Source organism: Cibotium barometz, chromosome 39 (genome assembly GCF_041138505.1).
Source record: "Cibotium barometz isolate CiBa-2024 chromosome 39, ASM4113850v1, whole genome shotgun sequence".
NCBI lineage: Eukaryota > Viridiplantae > Streptophyta > Polypodiopsida > Cyatheales > Cibotiaceae > Cibotium > Cibotium barometz.
In genome coordinates this window covers 19956746-19976501 of record NC_141084.1, presented here as the reverse complement: position 1 = coordinate 19976501, position 19756 = coordinate 19956746, and the positions used below count along the sequence as shown (strand labels likewise).

At 45.3% G+C, this 19756-nt stretch overlaps 2 protein-coding genes across 6 annotated transcripts in view; one reads left to right on the top strand and one right to left on the bottom strand.

Annotated features, from left to right (window-relative positions):
• Positions 1 to 2369: 2369 nt before the first annotated feature.
• Positions 2370 to 4254, top strand: LOC147615840 (uncharacterized). Of its 2 annotated transcripts, none has more exons than XM_086777986.1 (4): positions 2370 to 2569; positions 2782 to 3041; positions 3138 to 3263; positions 3357 to 4254. In XM_086777986.1, exons 2-4 carry the CDS (start codon positions 2862 to 2864, stop codon positions 3381 to 3383), a joined length of 333 nt encoding a protein of 110 aa, XP_086634112.1. In that variant the 5' UTR covers positions 2370 to 2569; positions 2782 to 2861; the 3' UTR covers positions 3384 to 4254. The 2 variants fall into 2 exon arrangements, with proteins under 2 accessions (XP_086634112.1, XP_086634113.1); XM_086777987.1 differs by having other exon boundaries at positions 2370 to 2695.
• Positions 4255 to 5158: 904 nt separating this feature from the next.
• LOC147615839 (uncharacterized) overlaps positions 5159 to 19756 on the bottom strand; it is a 57348-nt gene continuing 42750 nt past the window's right edge. Inside the window, exons 8-10 of one of the 4 annotated variants that reach the window (XM_086778446.1) lie at positions 5886 to 5935; positions 5772 to 5791; positions 5159 to 5618 (exon numbers count right to left, since the gene is read on the bottom strand). In XM_086778446.1, coding sequence (XP_086634572.1) covers positions 5611 to 5618; positions 5772 to 5791; positions 5886 to 5935 — 78 coding nt within the window. In that variant the 3' untranslated portion in view covers positions 5159 to 5610. Of the gene's footprint in view, positions 5619 to 5716; positions 5792 to 5885; positions 5936 to 7962; positions 8166 to 19756 lie in introns of those variants that run through there. The other 3 variants (XM_086778444.1, XM_086778445.1, XM_086778447.1) reach the window with 3 other exon arrangements.

Genomic DNA, 19756 nt, shown 5'->3' with positions numbered 1-19756 from the left:
AGGTCAAGGAAAGAGATGCATTTGTGTTGGTGGACAACGGTAGCACACATAGTTTTGTGAACCACAAATCATTGGGAAATCTCAAGTTGTACCCGGATGCATTAACATGAAGAGAAAAGTTGAAGTGGCAAATAGGGATAATATGCATTACACAATCTCAAAGGTAGCACCAACACAAAGCTTGCACACCGTTATTATGGGCCATACAAAGTATTGAGAAGGGTTGGTGAAGTGGCTTATCAACTGCTACGTCCATCTACTACAAGGATACATGATGTCTTTTACATATCACATTTGAAGGCATATGTTGGGCTGGAGGTGCAAGTATTAGATGAGCTTCCATCCATGAGTGAAGATGGCATGGTGGAGTACATTCCCGAGAAGGTGTTGGGAGAAAGAGAGAAGGTGTTACACAACCGTACTTTGCATGAATATCTTATCAAGTGGAAAGGTTTACCTGAAGATGAAGCAACATGGTAGTCCACCTCTATGTTGGAGGGGATGGAACACCTTTTAGATGCATTCAAGGTGGATTTTTGAGTCAAAACAGTGCAGCTTGTTGTAATTTATTGTTAAGAGGCATAAGAGAGGCTCAAACGGATGCAATTGGCATATACACTTCTTAGCAATGATTGACAATGAGTTGGGGAGCATTACATGGAGTTTTGGATGTATCAAAGGCTCAAATCATGCTCTCTTAGAGAGCTTTGGCAAAGAAGTGTGAAGTGGTTCATTTTGATGCTTATGCAAACCATCCATACTATGGTTTTACTTTGTGCATGTTTTGAGGACGAAACATATTTGGGTGGGGATGGTTTGTAATGAAGCAGTGGACACATGAATGTGGAGACAAAGTGTATATAGTAGGCTAAGGGCCAAGCATAAGTTGGAATAGGCCAAGGGGCCAAGAGTAAGTGGGGGACATAGGCTTATGGGCCAAAGGCCAAGGAGAGTGGACATTAATAAGTGTGTGTGAAAAGTGGTACATAGGCCAATGAGAATTACTAATCACAATTAACTCATACTAATCAAGATTACAAGCTATCAAGCTTTTATGGCAACCTTGCCCTTCTCTTTGCCTATGGATGGTGCTCCTACACCCATGTTGGCATTACATGCTTTGAGTGGCCAACCCCAGTTCATTGCATGTATCCAAAAGAAGAACTAATGCTGATAGAGCATCCAATGGAGCCTATGGAGATTTATCATCCCATTCACTGCCTTCAACCTGGGTATAATTTTTTGTTGATGTTGCAGTGTATCCAAAAGAAGAACTAATGTTGACAGAGCACCCAATGGAGCCTATAGAGATTTATCATCCCATTCGCTGCCCTCAACCTAGGTATATTTTTTTGTTGAGCTTCCAAGGAAGTGGGCTTTTCTACTTGTCTTTTACAAAGGGAAAACCTTAAAACAGAGATATCCAATTGTCGATCTAAACTTTATGATCCAACGGCTCTGATTGATCCTAGACCTCTAGGAAAAAAACTCATGGAATGAATGCATAACACGTGGCAAGGCCGTACAGGTATCCTTTCCACGAAGGCATATGATGTACACGTAGGATTTCCCGCCATTGGAATTAGGAAGGCCGAAGTTATTAACACAGCGTCTTTCTTGAAGTCTGATCTAGCTGCACCACCGACTGTGTGGAGGCTAGGCTAATTTCGCGTTCCGCTCAGCAGCAGGGAGCCCAATGGAGGCTCGGACAAGAATAGGCAGTCTAGACAAAGAGAAGCAGGCCAAGGGGATTCTAGGGTTTCTTTGTACCAAGTAGCAGCTACCGAGATCTGGTGATGGCAAGAAGAAACCGCTATCTGCACAGTAAAGAAGCTCTCTTTCTTTCTCTGTGAGTGAGTGTGTGTGTGTGTGTGTGTGTGTGAGAGAGAGAGAGAGAGAGAGAGAGACCCCTCTCCCACCATGCCTTTCTGTTCTCTTGGCATGATTTCATTTCATCCTGTTGCAACCGCTATCTGAACAGTAAAGAAGCTCTCTCTTGGGGGGGTGTACACACACACACACACAGATGATATGAAATTATGCCAGGAGAACAGAAAGCCATGGTGGGAGAGGGAGAAGAATAGAAGGATATAACATCATAATAATCATCTCTCTCTCTCTCTTAGCAAAACCATTTTGCTATGGTGTATAAGGAGCTATGCATTGATGCTTAATGCTTTTTTGTGCCAAAAAGTCTTTGAAAGAATTAGAGTTCCAACCATATCTGCACAGTAAATAAGCTCTCTTTTCTCTGTGTATGTGTGTGTGTTTGTGTGGGGCAAGAAGCAACTGCTATCTGCACAGTAAAGAAGGTCTTTCTCTTTCTGTGTGTGTGTGTGTTGGGGGGGAGGGGGGGGGGTGTTGAGAGAGAGAGAGAGAGAGAGGATTGTCATGATGTTATATCCTTCTATCCCCTGATGATGGGTTTTTATCCATCTCCCACCATCTCCCGGCATGATTTCATAGCATCCTGTTGCATGTTTCCATGCCGGGTTTCAGAACAAGGACCACCATCTATGGGCTTCTGGGCACAGCTGCAAACCCTCGAAGAATGAGGTGCTCCTGAGAGGTAAAGATGCGAAGGCCTGCATTCTTCCCTTTTGAAAGCTGTTTTTTCCCCCCCCATTTTTCTCCTGGCATGGCATCATCTCTCAACCTACTTTCCATGGCTAAACGTCAAGCTCTGCACACATCGGTAAATAGTGGCCTTTTTCACCAGAGTTAAATCTTCATTCCTCTGCTTCAATGAACTGAACTGAGTTTTCCTTTGCTCCCCCTCAGCTGATTCCTTCAAAACCATCTCACACAGATGAAGCATATTCTTCCAGAAGCTCTTCAGGTGGAAGAGCACATTTCATGGGATGCTGAGTCCCAGTGTTCTCACAAAGATCTCCGCATCACTCTGCTTCCTATCTCAAGAGAAAGAGATGACTCTGTGCAGAGGTGTAAATCTCCAGGAAAAACCACAGAGATGGTGGCCAGGCGAGACGAGAGTTCCATCACAGCCTGCTCAAATTAGCCCTACTGGTGAAAACCTACTGGTACAGCTCTGTGATTGGTATGACAGTGCCATTGTTGTCTTTGGCACACTAGATATGAAGATAGTCTCTCAATCTCTGATGTTCGCTTGTTGTCAGGATGACACTGATGTGCCTCAGGCATCCATTCTTCATCAAGTCTCAGCTTCTGGCTATGGTGAGAATAATGCAGAGCCACTGAAGCCCTCTTTCACATTGTCTGACTCACATCTTGAGGTTTCCCAGGTATGACTAGTGATCGACTTTTGTTTTGGCTTGGGGGGCTTGTCTGATATTGGATGGTTTTCACCACTGACTACGGCTATTGCGCTTCTTCAGGCAGAAAGAGAGGCAAAAGCAGGGTAGAGCTTTAGAGTGTGGCCATGGCAAGCTGTCGGACGGGAATTCTCTGCAGTTAATGGTAGTGTAAATCAAGGAAGCAACTCCATCTCAATTCAAAAACCTGAGGTTGGCATCCATCCTGTCTCCCATAAGATTTCCAGCCAATGCTACCTCCTTTGTCACCCCAAAGAAAGCCATCAGCAGTGTGAGTAGAGTGCTTTCATTTAACACTCCAGCCTGTCTGCAAAGCACTGAGGTCCCACAGGCCATTTCCCATGCAGATGGACTTCACACACCCAAGCATACAAAGCTTGTCTTTTGGGCAATCATTGGAGCTTGCGCCACAAATCATAAAACATGAATCTACAAATGCAGGGAATGTGTCTTCACAGCAGAAATCTGTACACCTGGTTCCTGGTACAGATCAATGCCACAGAACAGATTGTGTGCATTTAAGTTCAATGAATGGTGTTGATAGGCTGTCTGCATGTGATGTGGAGACACAGCAGAAATCCGTACACCTGGTTCCTGGTACAGATCAATGCCACAGAACAGATTTTGTGGATTTAAGTTCGATGAATGGTGTTGATAGGCTGTCTGCATGTGATGTGGAGATCCTCAAATGCCTACCTCAAGAGTTGCTGGATGATGTGAGTCTTTTGAGATGGAGGGCTTTTGTGTGCACATCTCTGCCAGGTATAAAGGAACATTCTTTTTCATGCATTATATTTACACAAAGGATATTTTGGTAATATGTTATTGCAAGTATTGTACATTGTACAATTCGCTTTAAAAGACATTTCTTTGATTGTTGTTCTATCATGCTCATCAAATTTGCAAATAAGAACTCATAATACTTAGTCATGGTAGCCTCAAGTATTACATACCCATGAATTCGCGAGGCCTATGTGCAAGGAGTTCAAGAATATGTGATGAATTGCTAGAAATGCATTTGGAGAAAGGGAGAATGTCCATATTTACACAAGGATATTCTAGTAATATGTTATTACAAGTATTGTACATTGTACAATTCTCTTTAAAAGACATTTCTTTGATTGTTGTTCTATCATGCTCATCAAATTTGCAAACAAGAACTGTGTATACTTAGTCATGGTATCCTCAAGTGTTACATACCTGCAAATTTGCGAGGCCTATGTTCAAGGAGTTCAAGAATATGTGATGAATTGCTAGAAATGCATTTGGAGAAAGGGATAATGTCCACAACCATTAGAATCTCCATATGGAGATTGATGTTTGAGTATGCAAGCTTCAGCCATGGTTGTCCCCCAAGTGCCGTTGAAAAAAAAATGTATTGATATCAGTTGAATAATGTATAAAGGAACATTCTTCTTCATGCATTATATTTACACAAGGATATTTTGGTAATATGTTATTACAAGTATTGTACATTGTACAATTCTCTTTAAAAGACATTTCTTTGATTGTTGTTCTATTGTGCTCATCAAATTTGCAAATAAGAACTGTGTATACTTAATTGAAAGACATAAACCATAAACATTTCTTATACAACAAATCCAAGTGGGCTCCACCAGAGACTAGATTGCTTGTACCAAGTAACAGGAAACTTGCAAAAGAGGCCTTTTGAGCAATATAACTGCTGAGCATCATGCATTGTTGTAGAGATATGAATGCTACTGTCCAGTGTTACACCTTCTTAATGCATTATGGCTAAGAGCTAGCTTTAAAGAAGTGCAGTGCATTTTTTAGTGGTGCTCGCCTTAAACTGTACAATATGCTATTTGCGTGAATACAATGTCAGTGGAGCTGGAGACCTTTGATTTGATATATAATTACAACTAGGTCTCATTCAAATATCAATTACTTGTAGCCATTCAAATATCAATTACTTGTAGCCAAATATTCAATACTTGTAATTAATTGTTCAGATGAGCAGTTGACCATACCAAAAAATATGCAAATAATTTTGAATGAATTACAAGGGAATGAGAGAATGCTATGAAAATGCTGTTTGCTACATGCACTACCACAATAATCTTGTTGACGCTTATTTCTTTTTACAGGGGCACTTGTTGATGGCATGCACTGACGAATAGAGTGTTCAGGTTTGACAAGTCCTATCCTCATGCACTCTAGGCATCCAAAAAATGAGGTATGGTACAATATACAGACTGCATTGCTCAAGAAATGTGTATGCAACCACCCAAGTGCAACTTCCTGAGGACGAACCGATGGTTTAATATTGATTTCACCTGTGCACAGTCTGCAAGATTTAAGTATCTGCAGCAAAAGGTCGGTCAAAACATGGCTCATTAAAGGTCTATCATCTGTGTGTGACTAAATGCAAGCATTATCATCCACCAAAACATCCTAGTTACATTGGAGTTTCTTGTGATTTTTTGTGCATGAAGTCATGACACTGTTTTACTGTACCTGCCAGAGAGCCTTTTCTCCTGCATAGGTGAAGCAAAGCAAACTTAGCAAAATGTACCAACGATAAGTTTGTTTAATCTTTCCTCAGCTGTCACAAACAGGATATGGGAATACCTTGACATAAGCCCCACATTTGAGCCTCTTGAGCTCCTCTTGTGCCCAACCTGAAACAAAGGACTATTGAGAGAACATTGTCCACTTCAAGAAACTAATGCCCCTTACAGACATCACCCACCCATCCTCCCTGTCAGAGCATCTGATGACAGGCAGAGGGCAGGGGATCATGGATGGACAATCATCGTTATAGCCCACAGCCCATCTGTGTTTTGTGTACCGGTGTGTAGACGCCCTAAGAAGTCAGATCACAAAACAGCTAACAAACCTAATGACAGACTCTTATGGAGGAAGATTAAAATGATACACACTTAGTGAGCTAAGAAATAAACACAGACAAAGGCAAAATAATCTTTGTTTCAGAGTCAGAGAAAATATGTTAAAATTGTACCTATTTAACTCATAAGTTATAATTATGTAGATCAGTGTACCTATTAAACTTATATAATCAAACATTTTAGATGCTTGGCTCGTCTTCTTGAACCTCCTCTGCAAATGTTCCACTTTGAAAAGGTAAGATTAACAACTCGCAATACGTTGGGAGGGGGGATCCACTGCCACTGTGAGCATCTTCCTCATCTCCAATTTCCATGCTCCAAACTAATGATTCATAATGAACAGGGAGAAAGATCCCCTATGGAAAGGGATAATAAAGGCAGTCAACAACTAAGAAATATATTTGTGGTACAAGTAGTTCTTGTTTCAATCTTCTTCAGTAGCGTGTTGGGTTGCAACCAAAATCTTAATCTGAAATTATGTTTTCATATATTGTTTGAAAATGTGTTAGCTTATTGCTTAACATTTTAAGTTGCCATTTAAGACTTTCGTGTCACAAGAGATCATTTCCAGCATTGTTTTTGTGTGGATGGAATATGTGACTTATAAAGCTGAAGCCACCTACATTTCCCCACTTAAGCTATTCCTGTTTGCCCAGTCATCATCCCCTTTTCACATGAGAAAGGGAGCATCTAGACATATATATATATACACCTAGATGAATCCAGGAACATGCCCAAATTCACCTTTTAGGAATGTGCATGTTATCTACTCATGGTAGTCAACCCGCAAGACTATATAACTATCAACTCCATTATGCATAGTATGAAAAAACCACACTTAAGCAAGCATTCTTAAGTGCACAACCAAGAGGAAACATACCATAAATGTAAGGAACAACCACTAGTCCTTTCGATGTATTTGCCAGGAAAAGCTTCTAGCTCAATCCAAGATTACAAATCTAGAGTGTCTGAACTGGGCACTATTAGGCATCTGAGCATACTCAACACACAAAGGCTTCTCCTCATAAAGGGGCCCTTACAAAATAGAGAAGCCCCTCGCAGTCACAATGACAAGGGTGGGACATTGATTTCCAACACCCCCCCTCAATGTCCACCCGTAGGCGAACTACCTCTTCGGCCCGATGCCGAGTCGATGAAGGCTCCACTAGATCTCTCCCAAGAGCCTTCGTAAAGATATTTTGTTGTTAGGTAGTAGACCATCTTGACCTCTCCATCCATAATCAGCTCATGCACAAAGTGATACTGTATCTCAATGTGCTTCGTATGAGCGTGGAACACCAAGTTCTTTTCAATTGCCACACAACTTTGATTGTCACACAACTCTATTGGTTGCTCTTGTGCAGCCCTCGTGTTCCCCAATTTTCTCCTCAACCAGATTGCTTCACATGAAGCAAAGCACCTTGCCTTCTTGTACTCGGCCTTTGTAGAAAAAGAGCCACGATAGGCTGTTTCTTACCTGATCCAAGAGGTAACTCCAAACCCAAGTAAAAAACAATATCCAAAAACTGACTTTCTGCTATCACTATCTCTTGTCCAGTCTGCGTTACAATATCCAATCAAGGTCTTGCCCAAAGGTGTAGGTGATGTTGTACTTTAATACCCGCATCCCTACCATCCAGTGATTCTCCTGGGACTGATTCGAGTACCAGCTCAATACACCAACAGCAAAAGCTGATGTCCTGGTGTGTATTACACAAGAAAATCAAACTCCCCTCAAGCTTCAAGTGCTCCTTCACATCCACCAATGGAGAAGTGTCTTCCCTAGACAACTTTGCATCAACCTCCATAGGGGTCCCCATCACAATAAGGTAGTCCACACACACATACGACTATGATTATGTACCTACCCTACTCAGAGAAAGTATACAAATTTGCATCTGGAAGGCTTTGAAAAGATCAATGCGTGTCAATCCACTCATACTAAGCTCGAGTCGCATGTTTCACCCCATACAATGCCTTTCTCGAAGTCTGCATACCTTGCCTGAACATCACAAAACCTAGTGGTTACTCAACATACACCTCCTTGAGATATATATTCATAAAGCTTGACTTCATGTCCATCTACATACATTAGCAACCAAAGCTAGTACTGTGCCAATGGTGATCAATCTAGCTATGGGGGCAAATGTCTGGTGAAAGTCGAATCCCTCGACATCGCCACAAGCTGTGCGAAGGTCCTCCACCTTCGCCACGAGCCGTGCCTTCTACTTCTCCAATGTACCTCATTTCTTATGTTATATTGTGCCCAACTTGACCCAACTATTGGTGCATGAGCTAGGTACTTTGAGCACATATTGACAAGCCCAAACAGGCCATATTCTGCCATGTATCTTGCCTAGAAGGCGAGGAAGCATGTTCACTATGTGTGATGCATGTGACTGTTTTGAAGGGCATGTACAGATCTGGTCTTTTTTGGAATCATAAAAGGATTGGCCAACCTGAAACCAACCAGCATCATTACACCCTGTAAAAGGGAGTTTAGAGTTCATTTTATACATCTCGCATCTCAATCTTGCACACCCTCCCCCCCTCCTGCGCCCGCCCCCCCTGTGCCTCCTGCCCAGCCCCACTGTGCCCCTTGCCGCCTGCCCCCTCCCCCTCCTTGCCCATTGCTGCCCCGCATTCCCCTCTTATCTCAGCGCCTTCACCCCCCCCCCCCCTTCCTCTTTCTTCCCGTTTCCTCACCCCCCTCCCAGTGCTTGCTTTCCCCGCCCTCTTCCCACAAGAAGTCTCTTCAGTTTCTTTGGGGTGTTTTTTCTTTTTTCGACAAGCCTCGGCATTTTCTGGTCTTATCCCTCAGGAGGACTTCATGGCAGCTGCTCCATCAACCCCGACTGAGGCCGCCATTGCTTGTTTATCTTCTTCCGAACCTTCAGATCCTCGCCATGACTGTTGCAACATTAGAAGCCTCCACCCCGGTTTACAAATTTGTTGGTAGCTGCCCCACGCGTGGACAACTCAGGGATCTTTTACAAGCGAGCCTCATTGGCGCGCCTACAAAGATCACAGACATTCACCCTTTGGGGCATGGCTACTACTAGATGGAGTTCGACTTGTCAGAGGCGTCGGACCGAGTCATGCAGTTGAGCCCCCTTGCATTACGTACAGCGTAGACCTTCTTTGCGCGGTGGCAACACAGCCTTCGACCCTACGTCTGACCCACTTGCTGGCATGTCGGGCTTCCCAAGCATTAGGCATTAGGCATTAGGCATACCTTCCGCTTCTCCCGGTGATTGGTGATGCCATCGAGAGATTGATGCCACCCCCCCTGCCTCAACCCTTGCACGGGCAGCCGGGATTCCATCCCTCCGCATCTATGTTGCTTGCCGGATTCAGTGCCCCACGTTATATCTATCCCATGCCTCCGGGGAGACCCCATCCTTCAGCCAGTGGAGTATTCAAGCCTTCCAAGCCAATGTTTCATTTGCAGGCAGATGGGCCATCTAGCTAGAGCTTGCCCTCGACGTCAATCTAGGAGACCACCACCAGCAGCCCCCCCCCCAAAAATCCCATGCAAAACCTCACGAGGGGGTAGAGAGAGCAGCAAATTCTCGGGAAACGGGGCATCAGGTTCCGGCCGTGGATGACAACTGCCGGAAAGTGGCGCGGGTCAACCGGCGCCTAGGCCGTTACCCGACCACCAGGGCTGAGCGCCATCGGCGTGCGCGCAAGGCTAGCAGAGCATAGGAGGATTCGGTTTTGTCAGAGAACCGTTATGAGCATTTATCACAGCACCCACTAGTTGGCGACGGGCCCCCTCCTGTCACTAAGCGGGCCCCTTCAACCTCTCTCATTTGGCGACCGATTCTCCATCGTGAGCTCTCCCCCGACTCTCACAGTGTCCAGTGAGGCCAATAGACCCCACTAAGCCCCGGTGAGCCTCTCCCAACAACCTTCGTCTCCAATGGATCTTACCTAGCGGCACCCCCGTCCCTCGTCCCCCTCCTCCTCCTTCTGTGCCCCTGTCTTTGCCCACAATATTTTCTTCAACCCGTCCTCTACATCAAAGCCCACCCACCCCCCTCCCTCCGTCTCTCCAAAGCACTCGTGTCACCCCGCAGCAGCCCCCCCACCCGGAGTAGAGGTGGCCGACGAGTTCCGTTCGCTGATTGATTCATTGTTTCTCTGAGCTAGTTGAGATGACCATCATTGCCTCCCCGGTGAGGGCTCTCCCACCAGAGTCGCCTGCCCGCCATCCAGGGTCAGGTAGTAGCGCTATCTCATCATCTTCACGATCTTTACAATACCGACATACTCACCCATCTATGGCCATTGGCTAGGATGGAGCTTGGAGGCTCAGCCCACAAAGACCAGGACAAAGAGATGGTGACCTCCAGCCTGGAGGTAATGCTCTTTGTGGTCATGCATACTTATGTTGCAGTACCTCTCCCCTCCTCCTACAAGTACCTCCATTGTGATCGATGGAGTCCAGAATACGCATACTCTCGTGCTCGGAAGGAGTGGGAGGACAAGATCCGTGCCCACTTGGCGCGCCTTCACCCCAAGACGGATTGTGATTATTCCCCATCTAAACCCTCGCCCAAGACTCTTCGAGTGGAGGGCAGTTCCACTAGTTTGGCCACACACAAAGATTGATATGCGGATAGTCTCGTTTAGGGGGGCCTCAATGCTTTCACAGACAAGGCGTCCTTAGAGGATAGTCTCGTGGTTCGTGCTCGGCCTTCTCTAGGGCATGTATTGGCCATGTACAATGATTGATCCGGAACTTCTTATGGGCAAGCAGTGGACGAGAGGCCAGCCAAGACCAAGGTGACATGGAGAGTGATCATTTAGCCACGTCGTAGAGGGGGGGACTAGGCCTTGTTAACCCTGCTATTTAGAGCCGTGCCCTACTAGGCAAGCTGATTGTTAGAGGACTCCTCCCTGGTGGTGAGTCCTGGAAGGATTTCTTATTGGCCCGGATTTCAGCCCGTACCCCGAGTCTTGGGGGCCTGTTCCAGATGGATTTTCACAAAGATGCAAGCCCATGATTTTAGTCCACCTTTTGAGGACAGATTTGCAACCAGCTAACTTCAAGCTTGGGATCATCTTAGGCCGGTTCTTAGATAGATCACTCTGGCAAACTCAAAGGAGCGGCTTTGACAACCTTTGGTCCGGAACCCCCTGATCTGTTTACCTAGTGGCCACATGTTGGGGGCCCGACCGCATGTATAATGGGGCATCTTGAGCATGGGATTAGCCAGGTCTCTTGGAGATTGGATTGCACACAGCAAGGTGCAGGAGAGAGGCTTGACACGGGTCCGGGGTAGAGATGGGCTCAGCATCGACATCAACTCAACTATCCCTCAGGAGTGGCTGACTCAAACCCGACCCCCCCTAGTGTGGCTAGGTGTGTTTACCAGACATGATATTCACGTGGCGGTCCACAGAGTAGATGAGGACAATGGTTTGCTCACTTTTTCTATTGGATCCCATGGCAGACTTGAGAGATCTGAGCTTCCCATAGAGGACTTGAGGGGTTGCACCTTGCAGAGAGTGAGGGTGATTGGCTTTCAAGCACGAGTGGCACATAGACCCACCGCCGACCAAGGTGGCTAGGGAGAGATTCTGGCGACTATGGATGTGAGAGTGCCAACCTCTCACGAGCCTACAGTGGGACTCAGGGGAGTGGACTTGGCATGAACCTGCTCATCGGGAGGAGACTTTGGATGCCCCCTTCTTTGCATATACTGCATGACCAGGCCACATGATCCAAATGCCAGAGATTGATGGCACCCCAGTAGCAACAGCACATTGGCAGTAACAGGGCCTCTCACCACATTTTCTTTCAGATTTCTGGAAGAGGCTATGGGACAGTTTCAGGCCTAGAAAGATCACCCTCTTTCTTTGGTTGTTGGCAAAGAAAGAGAAGAATGGTCTCTTCCCCTTGTGATCATGTGATTCCCGCCCCGTATATGAGGCATTTTTGCTTTTGCACATACATGGTGGATACAATTGTTGGATGCAGTCTTCAACCATCAACGCAAGCATTTGGGGACCATCATCATCACAGAAGCTGTGAATCAACAAGTAATCTTATATGCATCAGCAGATTAGCAAGATCTCATCCAAGATCCAAGTTCATCTTTGTAAACACTCACGGTTTGCAATATACGAGAGATTAGGTCTTGTCTTCTAAGTGCTTGCAAGATAAGTTTGATTAGTGTTAGTCTCTCGTATGCTTAGCGTTCGTCTATGTTTTAGTCTTTCCATTGTGTCACTCATGTGACATTGGAATCAAAGCATAGAATCATCTTAGGTAGAGTTTGTGCTTGCTCAAATAAGGTTGTGAAATTAGGTTTTGTATTTAACGGTTTGTAGCCAAAATTAGGGTTTCCTTGTTTTGCATCAAACCAGCCCTTGCAACGGTGTTTTCAGCCCTAGCTTCAATGTGCGGTGTTTTCAGCCCTTCAATGTGCAAAGTCCAAAACCAAAATTAAGGTTTGCATTTTTGTGTTTTCAACCCATTTTTGCATGTAGCATAGGTTGCATGTAGACTAGGATCAACAAAAGTCTTAGCCTAGGTCTAACCTAGGTAGGAAATGGCTTCTTTTGGAAACTCCCTCAACAAGAACCTCACCTTGATGTAGAGGTACAAACATGGATGCAGAGAGATAAATGTCCACCATCAATAGCGACTTGAGGAGATTGCAACCGAATTCAGATAGCGGCAAGAGGAAGAAGCATGACAAGCATGACACCAATAGGATGCAGAACACGCATGGAAAATTGCAAGGGAGATTGCAAGCGAGGTGGTTCTGGAGTTCATAGCAAATAAAGTAAAGGTCATGATGGAATTGCCTAGGGTTGAAGAGTAGCCCAAGACTGAGAGCATTGGTCCAAGTAAGGGAGAGCTTCCAAGACATAAGGAGCTACTGGGAGATGTGATCCTAGAAGGAGATATCGTTGCTTAAGATGTAGTTGTCTCAGAGCAAAACTCGAGAGCTAGTAGATTCTCGGGCAGGCAAATCCCAATAGGAGAAGGATGAGATTAGCCTACCGGTTTTCGAGGAGCTTCCAAAGAATCTCTCCAAGTCCAATACGAAGGAGGATGAGGCTACATCTCTTCTACAAGATCCAATAACTGAGTCAAGAGAGCTTGGAGATCGAGATGGTGGACATGGAGCTGAGCCTATAGTTGGAATGGAAGAGAAGTGGAGCTAAGGTGCATGATTTTCCATGGTGCTCCAGTTTTAGCAAGAGGGGATGTCACGTGCATCACGCATGTAAGTGCCACGTGGACATGCTTCCTACTTGCAGCTGCCTTCTACCCAAGGTACATGGTAGAATATGGCCAATTTAGGGCTGTTTTGGCAGCCCAATAGCTGCTCGAAGGTGCCCAAGAAATGCACCAATAGTTGAGACACAAGTTGGGCACAATATGAACATGAGAAATGATTTTTTGGACACATTTTTTGGGTGAAGGGTTGGCCAACTTGAACACGATCATAAAAGGATAGTTTAGAGTTCATTTTAGGCATCTCACATCTCAGTCTTGCACACACACATGGTAGATAAAACAATTGGAAGCAATCCTTAACCATTAACGTAAGCAACAAAGAGGTCATGACCTGCTCCACCTATTCGTCAGAGTAAAACCCAAGGACTTGCAACTCAGTAGAGGACTAGGACTAAGGGTCATTCATGTGCTTGGAGACAGTGGTGGGCAAGCAAGATAAGGCCACACCCGACATAACGTGAGCATCACCAAGTTCTCATCATAAACGATCATTGTGAATATTCATTCGTGTTAGTGATAGAAAGTAGGTTAGGTCTACGTCTATCTTGTCTATTGCATGCTTTCATTCATGCTTTTGCATAGGAAGATTTGCATTAATCTCCATCTTTGTGTTAATCTCCGTTAAGTTAGGAACTCATGTTACAGTGGTATTAGAGCCCAAGATAATCCTAGGTATGGTTGTGAATTAGGGTAGGGTTTGCACACCAAAATTAGGGTTTCCCTCTTTTGCATTATTTCAACCCTTACATAGAAAATTAGAGTTTCCGTTTTTGCATTGGATCAACGTTTTTACATCTACTTTTTGCTCATTTTCACAGTATACAATGCTAGCAAGTCTAGATTTTAGCCTAGCATGGTTCTAGGCAGTCTAGAAAGCAAGTAGAAGTCCAGGGTTGGGGTTTGTGTGTTGATTACTATAGAAAAACAGCAAGCAACTCTTCATAGCAGACATAGATTATTCTCCAACTAAAGACTTACACCAAGTTGAAGATTTGGGAGTAGACCATAGTTGCATTCTGTACTTGTACTCATCCATTCAGTACTTTCAATACGTACCGTACCGGTACCATGCTTTCCGTACCTGTACTTAAAAAAAAGTGGTGGAGCGAGAGCCGCTATATGATTTTGATATAAATCTATTCACAGATAAAGATAACGGGTACTGATGCATAGTCACATACTCAAGCCCATCTGAACCATAGTCCTCCCACCACAAAGCAACCCCAACCTTGTGCATCTGCACAACCAAAAGCACCACGAAAGGATCTGTGTGCAGCAAGCTGGTCTCTAATTTTGTACCTAATGCCTCCATCCGGCACTAGACAATCCAAGATGCGCCTCCAGCCATCATTGACCTCTCAATCACTCTCCTATCCATTTTCCTGAAACTCAGGGTCCACCATATATGCGGCTGCATGCATAGAAGAGGCATAGGAGTTCCACCTCGTCAGACATAGGGAACAAATCTCATCGTATATGTCCTCATCGGGCTCTAACTCTTGCAACTTCTCTATCATTCTATCCATCGCCTCATACACCTTTCAGATGCATGGCTGCATAGCATCTACAGGTCTCAACAAGTGGACGATAGGCTTTACCATAGCATCAATGTATTTCACATCCTCCCAAAAGGAAGTGCCCTCTGCATAATCTACCTATGGCTGTCGAAGCCAATGTGGAAGTGGTGAACTCGTCGTTGATGAAGAGTTGCCTCAATGCACCACTGCACTCCCTCAAGCGGCCCAGCATCAAGAAGTTGAAGGCAAATCAAGTGTCTTGAGTATTTGAGAAGTATGAGCCTTGATTTCTTGGAGAACTCGGGGTGGAGGAACTGATGGTTCAAGACAAAAGTTACCGTTTGATTAGCCTCCTAAATGATAAGCTCAATCCATGACATCTTTCCAATATCCTTTAATAGATTGTTCAAACAATGTGCCATACAATATGACACAGTCATGTGCACATACATGCCCTCAATGATAGCTCCAGCTGCCCTATTTGCAGCCTCACCATTTGCAACAAAACCCACCACACATTCCGGGCCAACGAGCTCAATGCGACTTGCACACTCCGCTGCAAGCACGTCCGCACTCTTCCTTGTCCATGTGAAGCAACAAAGTACATGTCGCCACGGGAATATGCAACAAGGCCATGGATGGACCACTTTCGTGTGTCACTTCATCCATTCACAATGAGTGACACTCCATTCTTTGCCCATAGCCACTTTGTGTTCTCTGTAGCTTGCTCGACAAGGCGCTTCTCCTTGTCGAGCAATGTGGTGCACAAAGACTTCGATTGGGGGGGGGGGGGGTTTCCCCAATCCCCTTCACCATAGCCTTAAAGTACTCGGATCCGATCACAAAAGAAACAAGTGTCAACTTTCAAGAATGAAACTTAGAAAAATCATGTGAGTCATGCATTGGACAAGAGGGAAGAGTCGAGGCTGACTTGGTAGTATGGAAAGCAATATGGTCATGGAAGAAAAAGTGAGCCAAAACTGTATCAACCTCTTCCTTCTTCTTAGGATCCCAACTCCCCTAAATGTACTCTGCCGTGCGGGTGTGGGCATCATAAAGGAGCCTCAACAGAAAAAAGTGAGTAAAGATCTATAGATCTAGAGATCAAGAGTAACATGGGAAAATGGGAAACATGGGAAACCTGGGAAGCTACTAAGGGGGGAGGAAAGTGTCCACATAGAGACATCTCTGGGCACGTGAGGCTCATGAATGTGTGAGGGTATAGACAGGCCCTCAGTGGATGAAATCCCTCATAGGTCGCTGAAGCATGAAGACAAGCTCCTTTGGGGTAAACTGCCTGGAGGGTATCTGCTGGTGATTTGCGATGATCTCTCTAATCCTCCCATGCCGTTTGGATTTGCTACGGATACCCCGAGGTTTAGGGCATCTGTCCCGACATAGTTGAGAGGCACGCTGAAGAGTGACCCCTCTGGATGTGGATGCAGTTGTGTCCTGACCCTGCCTCTACGAGTCTACTGTGCTAAAGTGGTGCTCCCAAAGAAGTCAGTAAGCTGTCTCTACACAGGACCTGTTTGCTCTACTCCTCCACGTATGAGAGTCTCTCTATGCCGGCGTATCTCTAGTAGAAAAAGTCCTGGGCATCTCCGGTCACTGTAGTCCATCACTCTGGCAAGGGAGCCGAACCCCTCTCTCAAAAGACAATGGAACCTCCCTATAATCTCATAGTACACGCCGCATGGGGCATCAATAGATGTAGTGCTCCTCCGTCTCTGGCTCTAGTTGACATATACGCTGCTCTGTCAGTACTCTCTGTGGTCTATATCTACATGTCTCAATCCTCAGCTGATGACAGGAAGTGCGGATCTGCTGATGCCATGTGACAAATGTGTGTCCATGTATCTCGAACGAGTGATGAAACCATCCTTTGTGAGGCAAAGCAGATGATCTCTGTAAAAACTCATCTTCGTCCTTAAAGGGGCCATTGGTCATACCCATGTCCTCTGAGTGTCTAATCTGATAATATCCTGCTTGATGATTCTATTCACCTCTAAGTGGTGCAAAGGCAGAGAAGGGGCATCTAAAGAGTACTGAAAAGGTGGCAATCTATCCATCGAGATCCCATGTCGACCCAACCATGTAGTCATCTATGCATACCAGCATGTCTCATCTCCCCGTTCTGCAAGCTGTCGTGATGACTCCAAAGCGAGCCTAGCATATCTGTGTCGAGGGAGCTCCCATAAACTGCGGAGGAAAGATACTGACCTGGTAAGATCCTCTACTACAAGTGGTGCAACAACCATCTCTACTCGAATGATCTCATGTGGGACTGATGGCTTATTGCGTATCATCCTAGCAATTATCATAACAAGAGGTCTCTCCATAGAACCCCCATCCATCGTAGCCCCCCCCCGGTGCAGCGCTAACGATGATCAAGGCTCGGTCCCCAGATAGGAGCACCATATAGTAGAGTAGGGGAGACCAAAGTATCAAAGAGCCATAATTTGGTCTTGGGCTCTTGAGAGAGAGAGAGAAAGAAAGAAAGAAAGCTGTATCAACGTCTACTAGAGGCCGAACTCGACCTATGAGACAAATCAATGTACAACTGTCAATGTCTTCTGGATGTCCAGAAAAAAAAAGGACAAAATGAACATGAAATAAACTATGAAAGTACTGAGCTAGTGGGGGGGTGTGATGGATAAGGCACTACTACTAGAGGCTCAGTATGCAACCTATATGCGCAAGGTATACAAGAATGCAATGCAGATCTGTCTAGCTCCAACCAGTATCATAATGGGGGTGTAATATGTGATACATAGGCGATGGCCAGAGAGAGAGAGAGAGCTTAAGGCTTAAGCGGCAAGCCGCTTGAGAGAGACAGAGAGAGAGAGAGAGCCTAAGGCTTAAGCGGCAAGCCGCTTGATAGAGAGAGAGAGAAATGAAATGATATATTAACGTCTCTAAGAGGCCATAATGGTCTATGAGCCAAAACCAAGAGTACATCTGAAGTTGGTGTCTCATCAAAGAGAACAACTAAATGAAACTAAAAAGTACAATAAACTGATTGTCTTACAATTATAAGAACTGTAAGTAAGACTCCTAGATGATACTGAGTAGAAAATACTAGAAAATGTTTATCAAGTAGATCCATGTATGCTGATCAATTGAAGTGCTGCCCTCTCCTCAGATCAAATATCTCCGCCATGTAGGCTCCTCCGATGCCAAGCAATAATGGCTCTGATCTGGCAATGGTGAGGATGCCGTGGTCGGGATCTTGGTGGGCGTGGTGAGCACGACATAAGATGACTGCTCTATCAGTGGTAACTCCCTGGGAGCATGGCCGGTGCCCTGATGGCCCAATGGAGGAGGTATCAGGAGGTGTGTGGGTTGGGTTGCTGGTGCTGGTGCCAAAGAAATCTGGTGCTGGTGCGAAGTAGGCGCCTCCGATGCCGAGCAATAATGGCTCTAATCTCGCGATGGTGAGGATGTCGTGGTCGGGATCTCAGTGGGCGTGGCCGATGAGCATGACATAAGATGACTGCTCTATCAGTGGTGACTCCCTTGGAGCATGGCCAATGCCCTGATGGCCCAATAGAGGAGGTATCAGGAGGTGTGTGGGTTGGGTTGCTGGTGCTAGTGGGTTGAGAGAGAGAGAGAGTGAAGAAGCTTAAGCCACGACAATATAAATAGCCTAGGCCAACGGGCATAGCCAACAACGAGCAGAAGCAACGACAAAAAACGGCGAAAGGAAAACAGCCGTAAGCGGCGAAAAGAAACGGCAAAAAAATCTTCCCATTGCAGCGTCCCGTCCTGTACCCACTCATCATCATCCAAGCCTAAAGATAAGGATGATGAGTAGTCTCCATCTGTGTATAGATTTACATCAGAATCATATAGTGGCTCCCACACCTGGTATATTAGTCTCCATCCGTGAATAGATTTACATCAAAAGCATATAGCGGCTCCCGCACTGATACATCAGTACCCAGTATCTCCATCTGCGAATAGATTTCTATCAAAATCACATAGCGGCTCTCGCTCCACCACTTTTTTTTAAGTACGGGTATGGAAAGCATGGTACCGGTACAGTACGTATTGAAAGTACCGAACGGATAAGTACGAGTACGGAATGCAACTATGGAGTAAAGTAGTTATGCTTTGCTAAATGTGAGGTGAAACTTTTCCAGGTTCACTCTAATGGATCTTAGCATACGCACTGAGCAGATATATTTTGTAGAGATCGAGATTCAGACCAGATTTTGTTGATATTGAAATCAATAGGTTTCTCGGATAGATTTATTCTCTCGAGAAGATTCTGTTTGTATACCAAAAGAGAAGATTCAAAATCATATAGCGGCTCCCGCACCTAGTATATCAGTCTCCATCTATGAATAGATTTACATCAAAATCATATAGTGGCTCCCCCTCCACCAGATCACCTCGTACATCACTACATAGTCATAGAGGATGGTGGGCCGGGATGCGGAAACACCGTCCCGAGACGCAATCACGATTTGAAACGGGTTGGGGACGGCGAGGACGTTCCAGCATTTCTCGTCACCAGGGAATGACGTCCCGGGAACGGCGAAACGGAGGAGCATGTCCGAGGGTGGCTCATGAGACTCGATTTATTAGCCAATGGTACCATGTACCAGGTGTCGTGGTGAAGCAAGAGCCGCTATATAATTTTGATGTAAATCTATTCATCATCCTCATCTTCACGCTTGGATGATGATCCAACAACGTGGTGTACTAAGTGATGTGGTGGAGTGGGAGCTGCTATATAATTTTAATATGAATCTCCTAACAGAAGTAGACTACTCATCATCCTTATCTTCAAGCTTGGATGATGATGTG

Coding starts and splice junctions, on each gene's coding strand:
- LOC147615840 (XM_086777986.1), top strand. CDS start 2,862: ATGCTGAGTCCCAGTGTTCTCACAAAGATCTCCGCATCACTCTGCTTC. Junction 3,042..3,137: donor CTACTGGTGAAAACCTACTG/GTACAGCTCTGT, acceptor GCTTGTTGTCAG/GATGACACTGATGTGCCTCA. Junction 3,264..3,356: donor CACATCTTGAGGTTTCCCAG/GTATGACTAGTG, acceptor GCGCTTCTTCAG/GCAGAAAGAGAGGCAAAAGC.